A 17,951-nucleotide genomic window follows, 5' to 3' on the forward strand; every position below is an offset into this window, starting at 1 on the left:
GCGCCAGTGCACTCCAGCCTGGGTAACAAGAGCGAAACTCCGTCCCAAAAAAAAAAAAAATAAAAAAAAAAAAAAATAAATAAAGTAAGACATTTCTGTCATTTCTCCATAATATACTCACCTATACTTCTGTATATCACTTTTTTAAAACTTTTCTTTCATAACATTGATATTTACCTTTTATTATAAGCAATTTTAATAACTTCATTACATAAACAGGTAAACAATAAGTGATACATACCCAGGCATGTTTCCTCCAGGCCCAATGAACGTCTTGAACATTAAGTTAAAAGCTACTGGAGGGGATAGATCATTTCCAGTAATGGGAGATTTTACATTATAGTTCACAAAAAGATCCCCAAGTTCTTGCTGTCCATAGTTATCAAGCTAAAGGACAAATGACGAAATTAGTGTAAAAGACAGGGAAAACAAGGCATAAGATATAAAGTATTAATTATAACCATAGCCATCCATTGTTACAACTCGCACAAAATTCAAGAACATCACAATTAACCTAACCTTCAGGATACCCACATTAAAACAATAACCAATTTATGCACTTTCCATTGATCAAGAGAAACAAAATACCTTTCTGGGACCTTAAACTCATATACTCACTGTTTCAAAGTAAAAGATAAAGCAAAATATCTCTTAATTATAACAGTTACTAGTTGGCAAGAATCTGAAATTACGTAAGTTTTCAAAGTTGAATTTTACTACTCTGAACATATTCAGAAATGCATTTCTGCATTTCTCTGTATTTTAAAGACCCAGTCAAGCAAATATACTATGTATAGCCACCACCCTCTCCTCAATTGAGTAATTAAATGTGCACTGAAGTTTCCCTTCCCAAAAGATTTTAAGCTCCTTGAAGATAGAAGCTGTGTCTTATTCACCTTAGCATTTTCCAGTGAACTGCACATTCTGTACATTGATCATCAATGCCAGATCCTGTAAAATGATGTATGACTTCCAATTCAAGAATTTCAAGTGACTATGACAAACCATCTAACAATAAGCAATATTTAAAACTCAAAAGTTTCCTAATAGAAACAAAGGAATTCAACAATCAATTAATGGCCATAAGAACTGAAGCTGTGAGTTCAGAGAGATCTGGGTGTACCTCCCAACTCTACACCACTTATGGGTTGTGTGACTAAAGGTTAAGTTCTTACCTAACCTCTCTAAGAACAGGGGAGAAGAACATCTACCTCACTATGAAGGACTATCATGAAGATTAAATAAAACACGTCAAGTACGTAGCAGAGGTAGGACCTGGTATATAATACCCATTCAATAAACAGCAATTTATATTTTATCTCCTCATAAATCCAATGGTATTTCTACTCCATAAAAAAGCAACCCATTCACACTAACAACATGTTCCAGATTTGAATGTGCAATTTACAATATTAAGCCTTCAAGACTCTATTTCTACAGAATTTCTAGGAGGAATTGACAAAATAACATACATTATACAATTACCCAAGAGGCTGGATGAGTGAGGAAACTGTTCCAGTGATCAAGACATGGGTACCATAAATATAGGCTGGTCCTAGTAGAAAGCCCAAGGAACATCTATTTCCCAGGTAATTCAAGAACATAACGTGTTTTTCAATAAAAGGCATAATAAGAAATCAGGAGGAAAAAGATTCTACCAATACAGATAGAAATCAAAACCCCTGGGAAAGGGAATTTGGCAATGTCTAACAAAATTACATTTGTATTTATCCTTTGACCCAGCAATTCATTTCTAGGCATCTATCCCAAAGGCACAACGGCAAAAACATGAAAAGATATAAGCACAAGATTATTCAATGAAGCACTATCTATAATGTTAAAGATGGGAAATAACCTAAATGTCCAGCAGTGGACAACTGGTTATATAAAATATATTTACACAAAGAAAAATTATGTAGCTATAAAATGGAATGAGGCATATCTCTATATACTATTAGGGAGCAATCTCTGAAATATTTTATTACGTGAAAAAATCACAATGGAAAAAAGTGTATATGAAATGCAACCATTTATCTAGAAAGGGGGGCATAAAAATATCTATATGTCTTTGTTTATATTTTGTTTCTTTAAAAAAGGAAGTTGTTTTAAGTTAAAAACTGCTCAGGAAGGAGGGACGTGGAAGGAGGGAAGATGAAAGGAAGAGAAAGAGACAGTAGGCTACTCAAATATAACTTGTTTTTAGATTTGCCTTTGGAGGTATAAAAATTTTTTCTATGACTATAAAACAAATTTTTAAAAATGAAACCCTGAATACTAATAAAATGAAATATACAGTATCGACTAACTGTGTATCTAGCTGACAACCTAACCACACAGAAAGAATGACTCCAAGTGACTTTAACTACAGTTATCAGACTGTTAAGACTATACACCACTGCTGTATCCCTAAAGAACAATAAAAATTATTTTAACTGTTTTCAATATGCATACTGCTGATGGTGGTGTTGGTATTGTCATTCTGAGACTGTTAATGTATACAGTGGGAGATAAGGCATGTCAATAGTTACGTTTTGTTGCTGAGAACTGGGATGTTTGGTGAGGGTAAAGGAGAGAGATTTAAGATTAATATTGTAAAAATCCCATAAGCCTAACTTTAAGTAAACTACTAAGTATCAACATTAATTCATGAAAATTTTATCTTTTAAAAAATACCAATTTCCTCGCTCAGATCACTGAAAAGGTCTACAATTAATGATCAATAACAACCCTACTAATAAGTACCAGGGCTCTTTGGAGAAATGTCTGATTCCCAGTCTGGGACAGGAAATGTACAAGATGAGATGACACTATCTTGTCATATTAACAGCAAGGAAGTTTTCGAGACTACTAGAGCTATGTCAAAAGGACTCAGCAGAGAACTCCTAGTCACCAAAGACTGGACAATTTAACCATCAATAGGATAACTGCAAGTGACTGAAGACCAAATATTTTAATCTAAAGTGCACAACAACAGGAGGAAAAAAAGGAAAAGGCAGGCAGGAATTTGTGCATTTCTGAAGGATGTCAGGGAACCAACTAATTAAAAACTGGTTAAAAAAGACAAGGGGTGGGAGAATGGATCAAGCACTTATTCTCACTTTTCTTTACAAATGGTGTCTCAGAGAAATCAAACAGTTGATAGAAAAAGTTTTTCCATACAGAAAGAGTCTAGCTAATAAACATCAACAACAAAAATAACAGAATGACAAAAATCACCATTCTGAAACCCCCTCATCAGTTAATGCATCTAAACAACGGACATCAATGGCCACAGCTCACAGAGGAGCTAACCAGGTACTATGTACCTCCAGACAGAAGTCTGTAACACCACTTAACTGATGTCTTGCCAAAAATACCTGGTCAAGCCTCTAAATCTAATACAGAAAAAGAGGAACATGTGTAACCTAACTACAATAACATAATTAGCCAAATCCAGACAATAGAAATTACTAAGGAACAAGTGACTCAGCTTCCTGAAAAAAAAAAAAAAATTAATGAAAATGCAGGGAAAAAAGGGAATGAAGGAAGGCCATATAGATTCAAAGAGGTTCAAGAAACATATCAACCAATCACAGCGTATAGACTTTATCTGGATCCCAATTCAAATTTAAAAAATTGGAAACATTTAAGACAGCATAGAAAACATGAATGCTGACTAAATATTTGATATTAAAATTATTAACATTAACATAAAGTCAAAAGGATTGAAAAGAATTTTTAAAATCTTTTAAAAAGCCTTTATTTTTAAAGGATTTTTCTCTTTTAGGGATATACAATGAAAAATTTACAGGTATAATAAAATAATGTTTGCCATCTGCTTCAAAAAAATTCAGGCTGGACACCATAGCTCACATCTGTAATCCTAGCACTTTGGGAGGCCCAGACAGAAGGACTGCTTCAGCCCAGGAGGTTGCATCTGCAATGAGCCACATTTGTGCCCTTGTATTCCAGCCTGGGCTACAAAGAGGGACTTGGTCCCTACCCCATCACACACAAAAAAATCGGGGAAAAAAGTCAGGGAAGTGAGTAGGGAATAGATTCAAAAAAAAAAATCTAACACTGAAGCAGGGTGATAGGTACATAATTGTTTATTATGTTTTTATTAACATATAAAATTCTGTATGCTTTGAATTTTTCATAAATTAAAAATGATTTTTAAAACTGGAACGTCCAGAGATGGGCCAGCAAAAACAGACAGAAAAGAGAAACAAAAGAATTTGTTCTGAGCTGTTAAATCCACATAATAGGAGCAGGGGTCTTCCTACCACAGAAGGTGAATCAGTGCCTTTTAAACAAACAATCATGCTTCATAAAGCTGAAAAGGAGTCAGACACTGAGGTGCAGAAAATGCTACCCTGTGCTTAAGCAACAGATGGGCTTTCAGCCAGTCCACCAGGGCCATTTCTGAATGCTACACTATTTCCCATGGATCCCTTACTTTTTATTGAAGATTATATTGACAGCTGTACATGTATCTGATATGACAAATCAAAAAACAAACTGCTCTCTTAGAACATGGATCTGAAATAAAAGAGAAGGCCAACACTCAAACAATAAATTGACTTGTCAAATCAACTAGTTACTTCCCAGCTCTGACAATCTACTTGGAAATGAATGATACTGTTAAGATCAAAGACATACATAAACAAAACCTCAGTAAATCTAAAGTTCTGAATAGAAGATTTTAGGGATACTTAGAGGCATTTTCCATTTTTTCTAATAAAGGGCATGGCTTTGGAAAAGAAATGAGATGAACGTGTGGCTTCAACAGCATTAAAATATAAGAAATAATTTTCTAAACCATGAGTAACTGTACTAAATAATGAGCTTCAAGCAAGGGATAAAATTATACTCCAAAAGGATCAAAATAAATCAGCGAATGATTCAACAACCAAATTAAGAAAGTTTTCAATTTAAATGAAGAACGAGAAATTATCTTAGCTATGTTGAAAAGCTAACTACCACAGAGAAAAATTAGCATGCTAAAAAAAAAAATTAGGACAACAGTGGAAAAGTATCCAGTAATTCCCATGAGAAAAAAAACAACAAATTAGGGAGTTCTATATTCAAGCACAGAGAGCGAGCGAGATACACACTGGTGTAAAGAAAATAGGTATAATCACCGTACTGATTTTTTGTTTGTTTTTCAACCAAGGAAGTAAATAAAATGTAAGAGGTGAGCCTTAGTAGACCTCATGACCAAACATGGTGTTAGAGAAGTGTACTTTGCCTAAATGGAACAGCCAACAGATGAGGTAAGACACCAGCAACGTATATACATGGGCATATGCATCTTCTTGGGGAGATGTACAGTTTTGATCAATTCTTCGGGTGGTCTGTAACCCAAAGAAAGGATAAGAACTACTTCTAACATAGAAAGTATTCCTGCAATTGGTAAAAGGTCAGAATAAATTATCTCTGTGGGCTCTTTTGTGTCTCCTCTAAAATTTGTCAGCTTAAATATTACACAAATGAGAAAACTGTAGGCCTACAGTCAAACTGAGAAAAACAAGGGCAGCAAAGTAGGGACTTACTCTTGAGGTTCTAAGAATAATAGCACAAAATCAGGGTCTAAGCAGAGGCAGATCAAGTGGCCAATGAGAAAGTGTTCATCAAGTTATCTGCTGTGAAATCTCCACACCAGCGCTGAACACTATCCATCATCAGTCACTCCTGTGGTTTTAGCTATTAAATCCAGAAAACTAGTTTCCAAGGACAGACAAATTTAATGCCTATTTACACTGACTTGTTAATTTTGAAATAAAGAGACGCAAAAGAAAGAAGAAAATAAAAATGCAAAAAAAAAGCTGCTATACAGGACAGAATTAACCTCTGCTTCTTTACAATTGTGGCCAGGGTCAGCAGAATAGGGAATGCAACAGTCATTAAACACTGAAAGAAGTCCGGTGACCACTTAGATTACTCTGATAACATCTCTAGAGTACTCACCTGGGCCAAAACACTTTCCATCTCTGATTTCTTTTCAGCAGAACACTTCTTATCAGACATCAATTTCTGTAAATGAGCTATAAGAACAGTGTTGACATATGTCAATCAATTCGAAAAAGGACAATGCACTTTTCAGTTTCAATGCTAGACAATTAAAAAGTAAATCCAAGGATAATGTTCTTAATTTATATGAATCCCACAGTTAATTTTTACAGCAGCACTCATGGTATTGTCTTGATTCATTTGCTAATTAGAAAAATTATCGTATATAACTATCTATACTACATATAGCTGTTTTAAAAAATAAAGAGACTGATCTATAAACTTAAGATCTGTGCACTTTACGCTTTGAATGTTATGCCTCAATAAAAAATTTAATGGAAAACATCTGAGAGAAAAGTTTAAACCTTTTATTTTGATCAATCCCACCTGAAGGAGATGAAGAATCTCACCTTTTAGTAGATGGTCAGCACGAAAACATTCTCCATTTTTCACATCTTTCACCATGAAGTCAGCAAATTTGTCTACATGGCCAGAGGTCCTAGATTAACAAACGCCAACCCAATTTGTCATTCTCATACAAGTTACACATAGATAGTACCTTATAAGATAATTCCCCTTCAATGTTTATATCTGTGTATCTCAAAGATGGAAGCTCCCATATCTACAGTAATGATGTATCCATGACACATTGTAATGTATGCCAGAGAAAATTCTTCCTCAAATCTATTTCTCACCCTCTCCCACATTCTTTCTTCCCATAAGAAAAAAGACATTAACTAGACATTAGAAAGACAATTCTTTTTCACAAGTTATCATCAAGTCTGTACTATCCTTCAGGATCAATTAATTCATGCCTATGCCATTATTATTAGTGATTTAGCAAAGGCGAAAATAATTGCGAATTTGATTAGCTAAGAATTCACAGCAACTCAGTACAGACACTGAACCTTAAGCAAATTGTTTTCTGCCACTGAAACCTGTACTGACACTGGTATTACCTCTACAAAGTTCCTATAGGTGAACAAGTAGCTAAAAGGATAGATAGTCCTGATCTTATAGAGTCATCATCTGGAATTCCTCATCTTAATTGGCTGAAATTATTAAGAGAACCTAATGGATGCCAACAGTAAAAATTAGCTCTCCACCAGGCAACGTTAAATGAATAATGATGAGACACAAAATGGCAAGAATTCTTTCAGTTTTACATTCAAGAAATTCTGCCCAACTTTCAATAATGTTGGTAGGAATAATCTAAGTTTCTGCATTGAAACTACAATACAAGCAGTAAAGTATTTACTTGAAAATGTCTCCAAATACACCTTTGCTCAGAACTTTTAAAAACTTATATTAAGGAAATAATCAAGGATATACATAAAAATCCATCTATCAAGATATTCAGTGCAGTCAAAAATGAGAAGCGCCTTAATGCTTTCAACATGGCACAAACTAACATATTATGGCACTTCCATAAAACAGAATACTATGATGTCACTAAAAATGCTTTAGATGAATAGGTAATAACATGAGTATATATTCATCTATATTACATGAAAATAAGCAGTGTACTGCTAACACTGAAATACATGGGGACATACAGAAAAAGAAGATTGGAAGGACAAACACAATCATCTTAACATGGCTATCTGTGAGCAGGAGGTATGTATTTCTTTGTTTTTCTGTATTATCCAGATTTTCTACATGAACATGGGTAGTTCTTTACAATCAGGAAGTTATTTAGGAGAGGATATTAAATCATTTAATAAGTTGTTTTATTTAAAATAGGATTCCCTCCACTCCAAAGTAGGATCTTACTTTAAAACTGGCTCAGGGGTGAGCATGGTGCAATCAATCTCCAGGATCTGTTCCTCTTGGATAAAGTGCTGCCTCCAGGCCTGAATAATATTGTTCTTCAAAGCACATCCAACTGGCCCAAAGTCATACAGACCACTAACACCTATAGAATATAAGCGGAAAACATGTACTTTAACTTGTTACGCTGAACAAATGAAGGCAAGGAGACATGAGAAACTGTTATCTACAAGACTTCACATACTCCCTAAAAGTGTATTCAAGTCAACAATTCAAATCCCTCAATACTGAAGAGCCTTACTTTCGGCTAGCTGATGGAAGTAAAATAAAAAAGCTTTTACGCCACTTACTGTTTCCATGTTTGTAATTGCAAGTAGGACTAGCCCAAAATTTACAACAAAAGAAATTCCCCCTTATATAAGAAACAAAATGAAAAAGCAGATTATAGTTCTCTGCCATAAAAATTAGAAAATGATTTCTCACAGCATCTGATAACAATGATCTATAATTTTAGCATCCGGTTCTCTATTCCTGGATATTTGAGGCACTATTTAAACTCAAAAGGGTAAACATTTACAGATCTGCTTAGCCAAACTCAAGTCAACTTTCAGAGGCAAAATACTGTATGTCTAACATTGTTGTAATAATCTGCTGACTATGAAAAATATAATTTTACATTTCATCAGTGAATTATATTTGCCTATATACCTTCATAACGGCATTCAGAGTGATTTATCTACATCCCTGTGAAAAATGTTTTTTCCTGGTAAATGACCATAAAGAATAATCTAAGGGCTGTTTTATCACTGCCCCTGTGTGAAGGGGCACTGTATAGTTAGCCAGTACTACAACGGCCCTCTGTTGCTCCTCAGTCTCCATTGCATTTTAAAAAGAGTACCTGAGTACACAGACACATCAAATACATACATGGGCCTCCAACAACTCCCTACATCCTAATAGAAAATAGTGCTCTCCAAGAATAAATACAGTGGAGAAAAATAACAGTATTACACCAAATGGTGACTCCAAGTGAACAAAAGCAAGACTTCTATCCACTGTTTTGTGGCCTGATACAAGTGGATACCAACAGACCAAGCCATGTTCTTAAGTATAATACTAGAGTCACTAACAACATAACAACTTCTTTTGTCATTAATCCCTTACCTCCATAAATAGCAAAAGCTTGATCATAGAAAAACCTCCTCTTCAGGGTATCTTCCATTTTTGCTCGGTCTACAATATCATCTTTGGGCTGTAATGCCAGCTCCTGTTAGAGATTAAGTAAAAAGTGAGTGACTAGAGGGGCGGGTGGGAATTTGAACTTATATATCTGAATTTAGTTTATTCCTCAGCAGAATTAAATACAAAATTTATCAAACAGACAAGATTTTGATAGGTTAAAAACAATAAAAGCCGTAGGTGTGTTTTTCCCTTTGAGTAATATAAAAGATGCCTTTATTTAATCCTTTAGGAAAACATACAATCATTTCCAAGATTCTAAGACTAAGCTAACCCAGGTGCAATGGCTCACACCTGTAATCCCAGCACTTTGGGAGGCTGAAGCCAGTGGATCACCTGAGGTCAGGGTTCAAGACCAGCTTGGCCAACATGGCAAAACCAAGTCTCTACTAAAAATACAAAAATTAGCCATTCGTGGTGGCATGTGCCTGTAATCCCAGCTACTTTGGAGGCTGAGGCAGGAGAATCACTTGAACCTGGAAGGCAGAGTTTGCAGTGAGCCAACATTGCGCCATTACACTCCAGCCTCGGCAAAAGAGCGAGACTCTGCCTCCAAAAAAAAGACAAGACTAAGTTTACTTCAATGCAGATAATGATAAGCAATATAGGCAATATCTTAATTTTAGTGAATTGCGATAGCAAAACGGTTACTTTACAACTCCAAACAATTTAAGTTTGGTGATGGGAGATCTATTGTTTGAAAGGTCTGGGAGCAGGTATAAAATAAACAGACCTTTTCCTTAAAACAAACCAAAAAAATAATAATTATTATTATTATATCCAGGCACAAGAGCAGTCATAAAGAAGAGCACAATCCTTTCCATGAAAATTCATGTAGCATATTGAGTCCAGGATTTGTGGGGTCAGGAAGGCTTTATTAAAAAGTTGACATTCTGAGTTGCATTTTGAAAGAATGAAGAGTCTACTATACTAGGTAGAGGGAAAGGAGAAGAAGGCATTATGGATAAACAGATAAACCAAATGATACTTCTTGAGAAACTTTTCTAGGTCTCTCCCATCCAAAGAAATTAAAGATGAACAATACTATACCCACGTATGTTCCTATTTTAGCATCCCAGGACTCACCTTTGCTTCCAGAACCCTCTTCCGGGCTTTGAGCTCAGCCACTGCTTTGTCTACATCTACTTGGGGTGCTTTATCTTCTTTGAGTTTTCGCACAAGATCTCCCTAGCCAACAAAGAGAATTTATATTCAGGATTGGTTTCAGAAGTCAAGAAATGTTAGGAATATGTTTTTAAGGATGCCTTTTAAAAAGACTATGTAAGAATGATATAATTCAGGTACAGCATGATGGCTCACGCCTGTAATACCAGCACTATGGATGGCGGAGGCGGGTGGATCACCAGAGGTCAGGTCAAGACAAGCCTGGCCAAAATGTTGATACTCTGTCTCTACTTAAAATACAAAAATTAGCCGGGCATGGTGGCAGACATCTGTAATCCCAGCTACTCGGGAGGCTGAGGCAGGAGGATAATTTGAACCCAGAAAGCAGGGGGTGCAGTGAGCCAGGCTCACACCACTGCATTCCAGCCTGTCTGCAAAAGAAAAAAAAAGAGCTCGTGGGTGCCCGCATGGTATGGCTCGGGGCAGCGCAGGGTTGCCATGGTGGAGCTGCAGCAGCTGCAGATACAGGAGGGGTGGACTCAATAAGAGTCTAGACACAGAATATCCAGAAGATGCAGAGTGTCATGTTCCGGTGCAGCGCCAGCTGTTGTGAGAACAGCCAGGCCTCCATGCAGCAGGTGCACCAGTGTATCAAGCACTGCCATGTGCCTCTGGGTCAAGCACAGGCTTTGGTCACCAGTGAGCTGGAGAAGTTCCAGGACCACCTGGCCCAGTGCACCATGCATTGCAACAACAAAGCCAAAGATTCAATGGATGCTGGGAGTAAAGAACTTCAGGTGAAGCAGCAGCTGGACGGTTGTGTGACCAAGTGTGTAGATGACCACATGCACCTTATCCCAACTATGACCAAGAAGATGAACGAGGTTCTCTTATCCAATGGGAAATAAAAGTCTTTGCCAGTGCCCATCCGGGCTGAGGGCAAGAACATATTTTTTATAAGGAACTGGGAATTTTAGTCTTTTAGGCAAAGTTTATGAATGAAGAAATTAAGGATGGCCACAAGTATAAGGCATATGTCACTTGCCTCCAGACACAAGTTCTTTTGTTTCAGTCCTAAAAAATGAAATGGAAAAAAAAGTGCTGCTAAATTGGGTCAGAGATATCACAAGAGAGTTTTAGAGCTTATATTTCCTGTGGCCAGAGCTTGTCCTGGCAGTAAGGATCTCCCCTGTAACAAGCCAGAGCCCTCCAAGGTACCAGACTCTTCTTACTACACAGGAACCAACAGGCTGGCAGGTTAGAGTTGGTGGAGTTTGAGGAGAGATACTTTCTCTTTGTTGCCAACATCCTGTTTACCAGAAGTGTCACCATACCATTTTCCATAAGCTGTGAAACAAAATCCATGAGGTCACTTAGAAGGGAAAAAAAAGTTTTCTGGGTCTTTGTTTTCTTGGTTTTGTGTCATTTATACAGAGGCATACAAGTTAATTTTAAGATGTGGAATTGGGAGCAAGACTAGTTTGGATAAAACCTTCGAAAGGTTCCTCGTAGATCCCCATTTCTAGTCATCAAGTTGTGGATGTACATTTCTTAAAATCATTACATGCTGCACCTTTCAGTCTGAAGACCACACAAAAACATGAAGAAGTGACGACACACTAATTATGGTTAATTTGCATAATTACTGGCTGATGGTCCCTGAGACTGTGTGTAACAAAATGACAGGACAATCTTGCAATAACGCTTTCCCCTTGAAGAGAAAGGGGTTTTGATTGTGATATATACTAGAATGAATGCACAGTAAAAGAGGAGCAGTTGGCTACTTGATTATAACAGAGTTATGAAGTACTGGATTTGGAAAATGTGGTTTTTATAGGACAGATGGAATGAAAGCCTAAACCTAGCATTGCCTACTTAGTCCCCTGAATTAACAGGGCCCAACTGAGACAAACCCCTGACAGCAGGAAATTCAAGGGAGAAAAAGTAAGCAACTTAGGCTAGGATGAGCTGACTCCCTTAGAGCAAAGGAGAGGCAGCCCCCACTACCAGATAACATTTTTGCTTGGGGCTTTCACAACTTGCAATGCTCCTGGCCCTGCATGACACCTTAGTGTTTTGAGAGCAACCTCATTGTATTTTCACCAGCTTAAATTACTTGAAATAATAACATAGCCTGTCCATTTGCTGTTTCCAGGCTGTGATATATTCTCCCAGCGGTTTGGTTTTAAAAATAAATAAGGTTTAATTTTCTCCCACCCCCCCAAAAAAGAATGATGCAATTCAAATGCTTATTATGTGAGAGGTCATTATGAATGAAGGTCTCTGCCCTCTTCATTCATAATCTAGAAGAACATACAGGCAAATTAACAATTAACTACTCTCACATGGTGAATTTTTTTTCCTTTGGGTATAGACAGGTGAAAAGGGAGAAGACGAAAAGCATCGATTAAAAAGTAGGAAAAAGCAAGACTTGTACTGAGAACACAGAAGAACCAATAAATTGACCACCCTCTTAAATCTCTCTCCTCTTGATTACCAAAAAAAAAAAAAAAAAAAAAAATTACTCAGTTTTCCTCCTACTTCTCTGACCATTCTTCTCAGTCACTGCTGGCTCATCTTCCTTTAAATGTCTCTTTATAGTTGGATTTTTTTCCTTGCTAATAATACTGAATTATTTTATTAATTCCAACCTATACTGACTTCATATTTACAACAATATGGTGAACTAGATCATCTGAGAAAACAAACAAAACATAACCTATATTGGATGAAAAGCTCTCAGCTGAGTAATTAAAGCTGTTGACAGTGTCTTTGGGCACCCAACAGAGTTTTTGATTTCACTAATCCATTTCCACATAATATGTGGTTCACTTTCACACTGCCTGATTGTTTTTGGTATTCTTGTTCTCTGCTCATGTTTTTGAGTCCTTCTTTTATAAAATTATCTTAAGCATTTAAAAAACATGTGATTATTCTATTACTTTTGGAGGATCTAATTCTATTATCATTTACCCTGAGTCTCACTCAAGGTGGCTTGTCTCCTCAGGGGTTTTTTAATTTTGAGTTTAGCACTTACTATTTTGGTAACCTTAATCTGTGAAAAATCCTAGAAGACCAATGTGGAAAGTCTGCTTCTTTTGCAATATGATGGTCTGGGTAAAGTACATGAAGAAAATCATACATAGTTGTTAAAGGAAAAATAATTTTAAAAGCCGTTTGGATAACTGTGGATATTCTTTGATACTGCATCAAAATTCCGACAAGTGGTATTTTTTCAAGGTTATTTTTAACTCAGAAACTATAGCAATGAATTTTTTGTACTCTGTTACAATAAATCTGTTAATGTATCTTTAGCTTTGAATGGCTCTTTCACCAGTACCTGATTTCATAACATCATGCATTGGTCACTCGGAAAACATTGGTTCACTGAGTGCAGATTGTCCAAATACTTTAAAAAAAAAAAAATTCACGTTTGTATAACCACTCATCTCATCAGAAATACCTTTAAGGACTATGAAACTGCCAAGCTCACAGCAAAATATACGAGTTTTCCAATATTCTAAAATTTCCTAAAGTTTTAATTTTACTATTGGCTACAAATACTAACCATTGTTTTCTTAAAGTGACAAGCTCACTTCATTCATTTTCCAGATTAACAAATTTCTATGAAACGTGTTATTAACAAGATCAGTCTTAAGTAAAAATCCCACTCTGAAAGATTTTCAATTGCACTTCACAATGGAAATACGCAAAATGGACAGGGGTGACAGTGTGCCTCATTTTCCCATATACAAAAAAGGGATATAATTAAATCATCTTTAAATTATCTTTCAGCTGACATTGGACTCAGTAATTCGCACAATTAACTAATATATGTGTTTCTCGAAAATTAGAAAAAATACCTAAACTAACTTATATCAATTAATTCACATATTCAGAAAATATCTTAAAGTACAAAACAACTAATAATCAAGACAACATAAGCAATACACAAGACAGTAGTTGCACTGGAAAGATTACTTCAGTTAACTAGATCCAGTCTTAACTACCGATGGATGATTTGCACTGCAGTTCCAGGCTAACGTGGCAGAGGGAGGGGTGTGTGGGTGGGTGTGTGTGTGTGTGGCAGAGGGAGGGGTGTGTGTGTGTGTGTGTGTGTGTGTGCTTTTTTCCCCAAATTAGAAATATGCTCCCTTCTAAAGGGAAGGATAGTTTAAAAAATGGCAAGTTACAGAAAAAACAAAAGAACCACACCTAATTTTAATTGTGGAGTGGAAGGTGGGTGGAGGGAGGCAGAATATGCAATCGATGTTCTGACACCAAAAATGAAGAAAAAAGTTAAGCCCGTGGTTTAACTTTTTTTAAAATTTCATTTTGAAATTTTCATATTTCAAAATGAAAGGCTATTTATTAAATGGGTCAGGCTCAAACCAGTGAAGAGGGCAGATGGAAAAGCGGCAGAATTCGCTGAATTGAGGCAGCTATGCCCCAATGAATTACTTCCGAGAGAGGGTTCCACCCTCCGTAGCTAAGGCAAATTATTGCATCAGGCGCCCATGCAGGAGAAACTCGTTTGGTGTTTACTACTAGGTCATCGATCTCCGGGGTCCTACTGAAAGCTTCTGGGCTCTCCCTAATTGGCTAGGAGAATCATCTGAAATAATGTTTTCCTTGCCCTCTCTAAATTCCATTCTCCATGCAGTGCCCTAGGAAAAGGAGGTTATTAAATCACCAAGTCCTCCAGCCCATGAAACCTCCCTACCCTTCAGGAAAATCAAATTTCAAAATATTCCATACGAAGGATGGCTGGCTTCACCGAGTAACTCCGCAACAGTTAGTATCCCAGGTTTACGATCAGAGAGCTCACTGGTTCCAAACGGCCTTTTCATAAGCCAGAAAAGATGACAAGAGCAAAGGATGATGAGTTCACAACATTAATAAAAAAGTTCGACACCTCCCCACATCTACGTTTCAACTCTATTTTCTCAGCCAATCCTCAGCTAAACTAAGCACTGAATGAAGGAAGATGTAAAGGAGGCAACACTATTCAAAGCATCCTGAAGATTAAAGGGCCTGGCTGTAAGATGAAAGAACCGGCAGCTTCGGCTCATCACTGACCACGGAAAGAATTAGGAACCTTTCCACCCAGGGTGCACAAAGAGTACAGCAGAGCCCGGAAAACTGAAGTTAAGGTTATTCAGTTAGGAGGCAAGGAGAACCAAAGGGTCACAGATCCCAGCCCCACTGGAAATAGAAGAGACGCGGGCTGTGACAGAATGGGGAAGTGAGAACAGATCAGGAGACGGACGCAGAAAGTCAGAGGGGTTACAGGGAATCATCCAAAGAGGGGAGGACGGGGGTCCGCGGGAGGAGAGGTGGCTGATGAGCGGGGGACTTGGGACCAAAGTGGGGGAAGCGAAGAGGACGCCAGAGGATGAAGGGAAAGAAAGAGGTAACCGAAGAGGAGGACGGTTCCCAGGGGAGAAGGGAAGGATGGCCAGGAGAGGGCCCTGGGAGGAAAGCCTGGGGTTGAGCGGAGGGCGCTAAACACCGGTACCTGCTGGCGCACGGCTAGCCTGAGAGGTGCCAGCACCTCCTCAGCCCCCGCGCCGTCCATGCTGCTCTGGGAGGCGGCGGCGGGGAAGGAGACTGTGGCGCGAGAGGGCGCGCTGAAGGACCGGCGGAGCGGGAGCGAGGGTCGGGCCGAGAGCCGGGGCGGCAGCAGCAGCAGCAGACTGGCGTGGGCAGCTCTAAGCAGCGCTGAGCGCGGAGAGGGCATGAGCCGGCGGCCCTGGGAGGTCCAGAGAGGGTGGCGACGGAAGCAGCGCTCGCGGCCCGGCCCTTAGCATGATGAAATCGCCGCGTAAACCCCGCGGCGCGCGCGCAGCCGCACATTCTCCACGCCGCTATGTGGCGCTGGTTCGCCGCAGCAGATTCGACACACAACCCGGAAGGACCCCGCTGAGGTTTTTCTCCGCCATGGGCAAGGGGTAGAGGTGCGGGCGAACACGTTTGCACAGAAGTGCGTCAAGCCACCCCAGCAGGATGGACGTTCAAGGACACAGCTCCGAGCGAAACCTGCAGGCCGAGACGCACGAGAACCTTAAAACCATAGGGTTTTAGACGAGTGACACCCCGGCCGACCGACTTGAACGCACACTTTGTCCTTTCGCGTCCTGCGCCTTAAATGGGTCGCAAAACATCAAATCATATGGGGACCTTAGACTTATGTTGCTCAAGCGCAGATGTTCTCCAGATGAGGAAATAGGCCCAGAGAGGGTAATGATTTGCCCAGTGTCACACATCGTTGGTCCGCCAATGTCAAGACAAAAGCTGGCCAGAGGAGGAGGAGGGGTGAGGGGATAGGGTCAAGCCAGGATTTCTGGAGAAGCTAAATTCTAATCTGTCCTTGCGGGGCGAGCAGGATTTGAACCAGCAGAGATGAGGAAGGGCAAGAAGTGTCTGATAAGTCCTTCTGCCTGGCATAGCCTCAGTCTATCCGCCTCTGTGGTTAGACCCCAGCTGACCAACCACCCAGAGATGATAGCTCCCCCCGTCCCCTGCCCCATTCCTCCTTCCCAAAGGGTGGAGGGCCTAGAAAAGCTGAATTTAAAAAGGAAGAGAAGAATAATGTGTTGGTTATAAAAACAGCATTGCGCACACCTGCAAAAATGGCTAAAATGAAAATGATGGAAAATGCCACGTGACCCTCTGAGAAGTCCCTATACTGCTAAGGGGAGTGTCAACTGGTGCAGCCTGCCACTCGGGAACTCTTGGGCAGTATCCACTGAAGCGGAGCACATACTGCATCTCCCTGTGACCCACAATTCCACCCCAGGAGTGTACAGGAGTAGACGGGCTCACTGTAAAGAAGTCTCCTTTCCTAACAGTATGAAAGTCTATGTTATTTCTCTTCTTGTTCCAATGTGCAGTTCTGGAGAAGTACTTCCAATTCAACACAAGCAGGGTGGGTTACTTAAGAACATTCGACAATATTGTACAATTATGTTTTTAAACACTTTTATTTCAAGATTTGATATTAATTATGATTTATTTGACTTATTTTACTAGGTAATTTTGAATTTAATATTTTTAAATGTGAAAAATCATTTTAAGTTTTACTTTTTATTTAAATTTTTACTAAAATGTTGAAATTCTATATTCTTAGAATATAATAGTATTTTATTTATAAAAATTCCTTAGATCAATAATATCTCATTCATTTTCATGTTAGGACAGTCCTGAAAGGACTCCAAATCCATTCTTCCCTCCTCCCCCACCAATCCAACTTCCCCCCTGCTGCTTCAGTCATTATTTCTAAAAGGCAAATGTGACCGTGCCCTTTCTCTTCTCGGGACACTTTAATAGGCCCTTCATGGCCCTTAGCAGAATTTCCCAGTTTTCCTTTGAAAACTCTCTGCAAAATAATGATAATAGTCTATGTTTGCTGAGGACTCACTATGTATCACTTAGCTCTAATTTATCTCATAGAATTTATTCACCAATTTAATGAGAAATGTTCTATAATTATTTCCAATTTACAGATGTGGGATCCAAGGGACTGAGATCTCAAACAACTTGTCCACAGTCACACAACTAAGTGAATGTTGGGCCAGAGTGTGAGTTGGGGGCAGAGGCAGATTTACTATACAGCTAATGAGGCTTCAAGTGAGTTTAGCGCCTCTCTTGGTTGGGCTCTATAAGTGCCCTGCAAGAGGCCCTAGTATTGTGTATGTATGATCATATATTTTTCTTTCTTTATTAAAGTTCATTTCTTTGAGGGAAATAAATTTTGAAAGCCAGAGAGAGAAAGAATAAGGAGGGAAGGGGACAAGTTACATATATGTCAATTAGATCAAGGTGGT

At 38.5% G+C, this 17,951-nt stretch overlaps 1 protein-coding gene and 1 pseudogene across 2 annotated transcripts in view; one reads left to right on the forward strand and one right to left on the reverse strand.

Annotated features, from left to right (window-relative positions):
• Nucleotides 1-16,097, reverse strand: part of GARS1 (glycyl-tRNA synthetase 1) — a 39,740-nt gene extending 23,643 nt beyond the window's left edge. The window contains exons 1-7 of the mRNA XM_032286883.1: nt 15,644-16,097; nt 10,087-10,188; nt 8,926-9,028; nt 7,765-7,906; nt 6,402-6,490; nt 5,950-6,026; nt 242-387 (exon numbers count right to left, since the gene is read on the reverse strand). Coding sequence (XP_032142774.1) covers nt 242-387; nt 5,950-6,026; nt 6,402-6,490; nt 7,765-7,906; nt 8,926-9,028; nt 10,087-10,188; nt 15,644-15,865 — 881 coding nt within the window. The 5' untranslated portion in view covers nt 15,866-16,097. The remainder of the gene's footprint in view (nt 1-241; nt 388-5,949; nt 6,027-6,401; nt 6,491-7,764; nt 7,907-8,925; nt 9,029-10,086; nt 10,189-15,643) is intronic.
• LOC116557401 lies at nt 10,525-12,341 on the forward strand (annotated as a pseudogene). Its single transcript, XR_004271504.1, has one exon. The product of XR_004271504.1 is annotated as a protein FAM136A pseudogene (transcript).
• Nucleotides 16,098-17,951: the final 1,854 nt, after the last annotated feature.

The sequence above is a fragment of the Sapajus apella genome, unplaced genomic scaffold (genome assembly GCF_009761245.1).
Source record: "Sapajus apella isolate SASKATOON/1434 unplaced genomic scaffold, GSC_monkey_1.0 scaffold19, whole genome shotgun sequence".
NCBI classification, from domain to species: domain Eukaryota; kingdom Metazoa; phylum Chordata; class Mammalia; order Primates; family Cebidae; genus Sapajus; species Sapajus apella.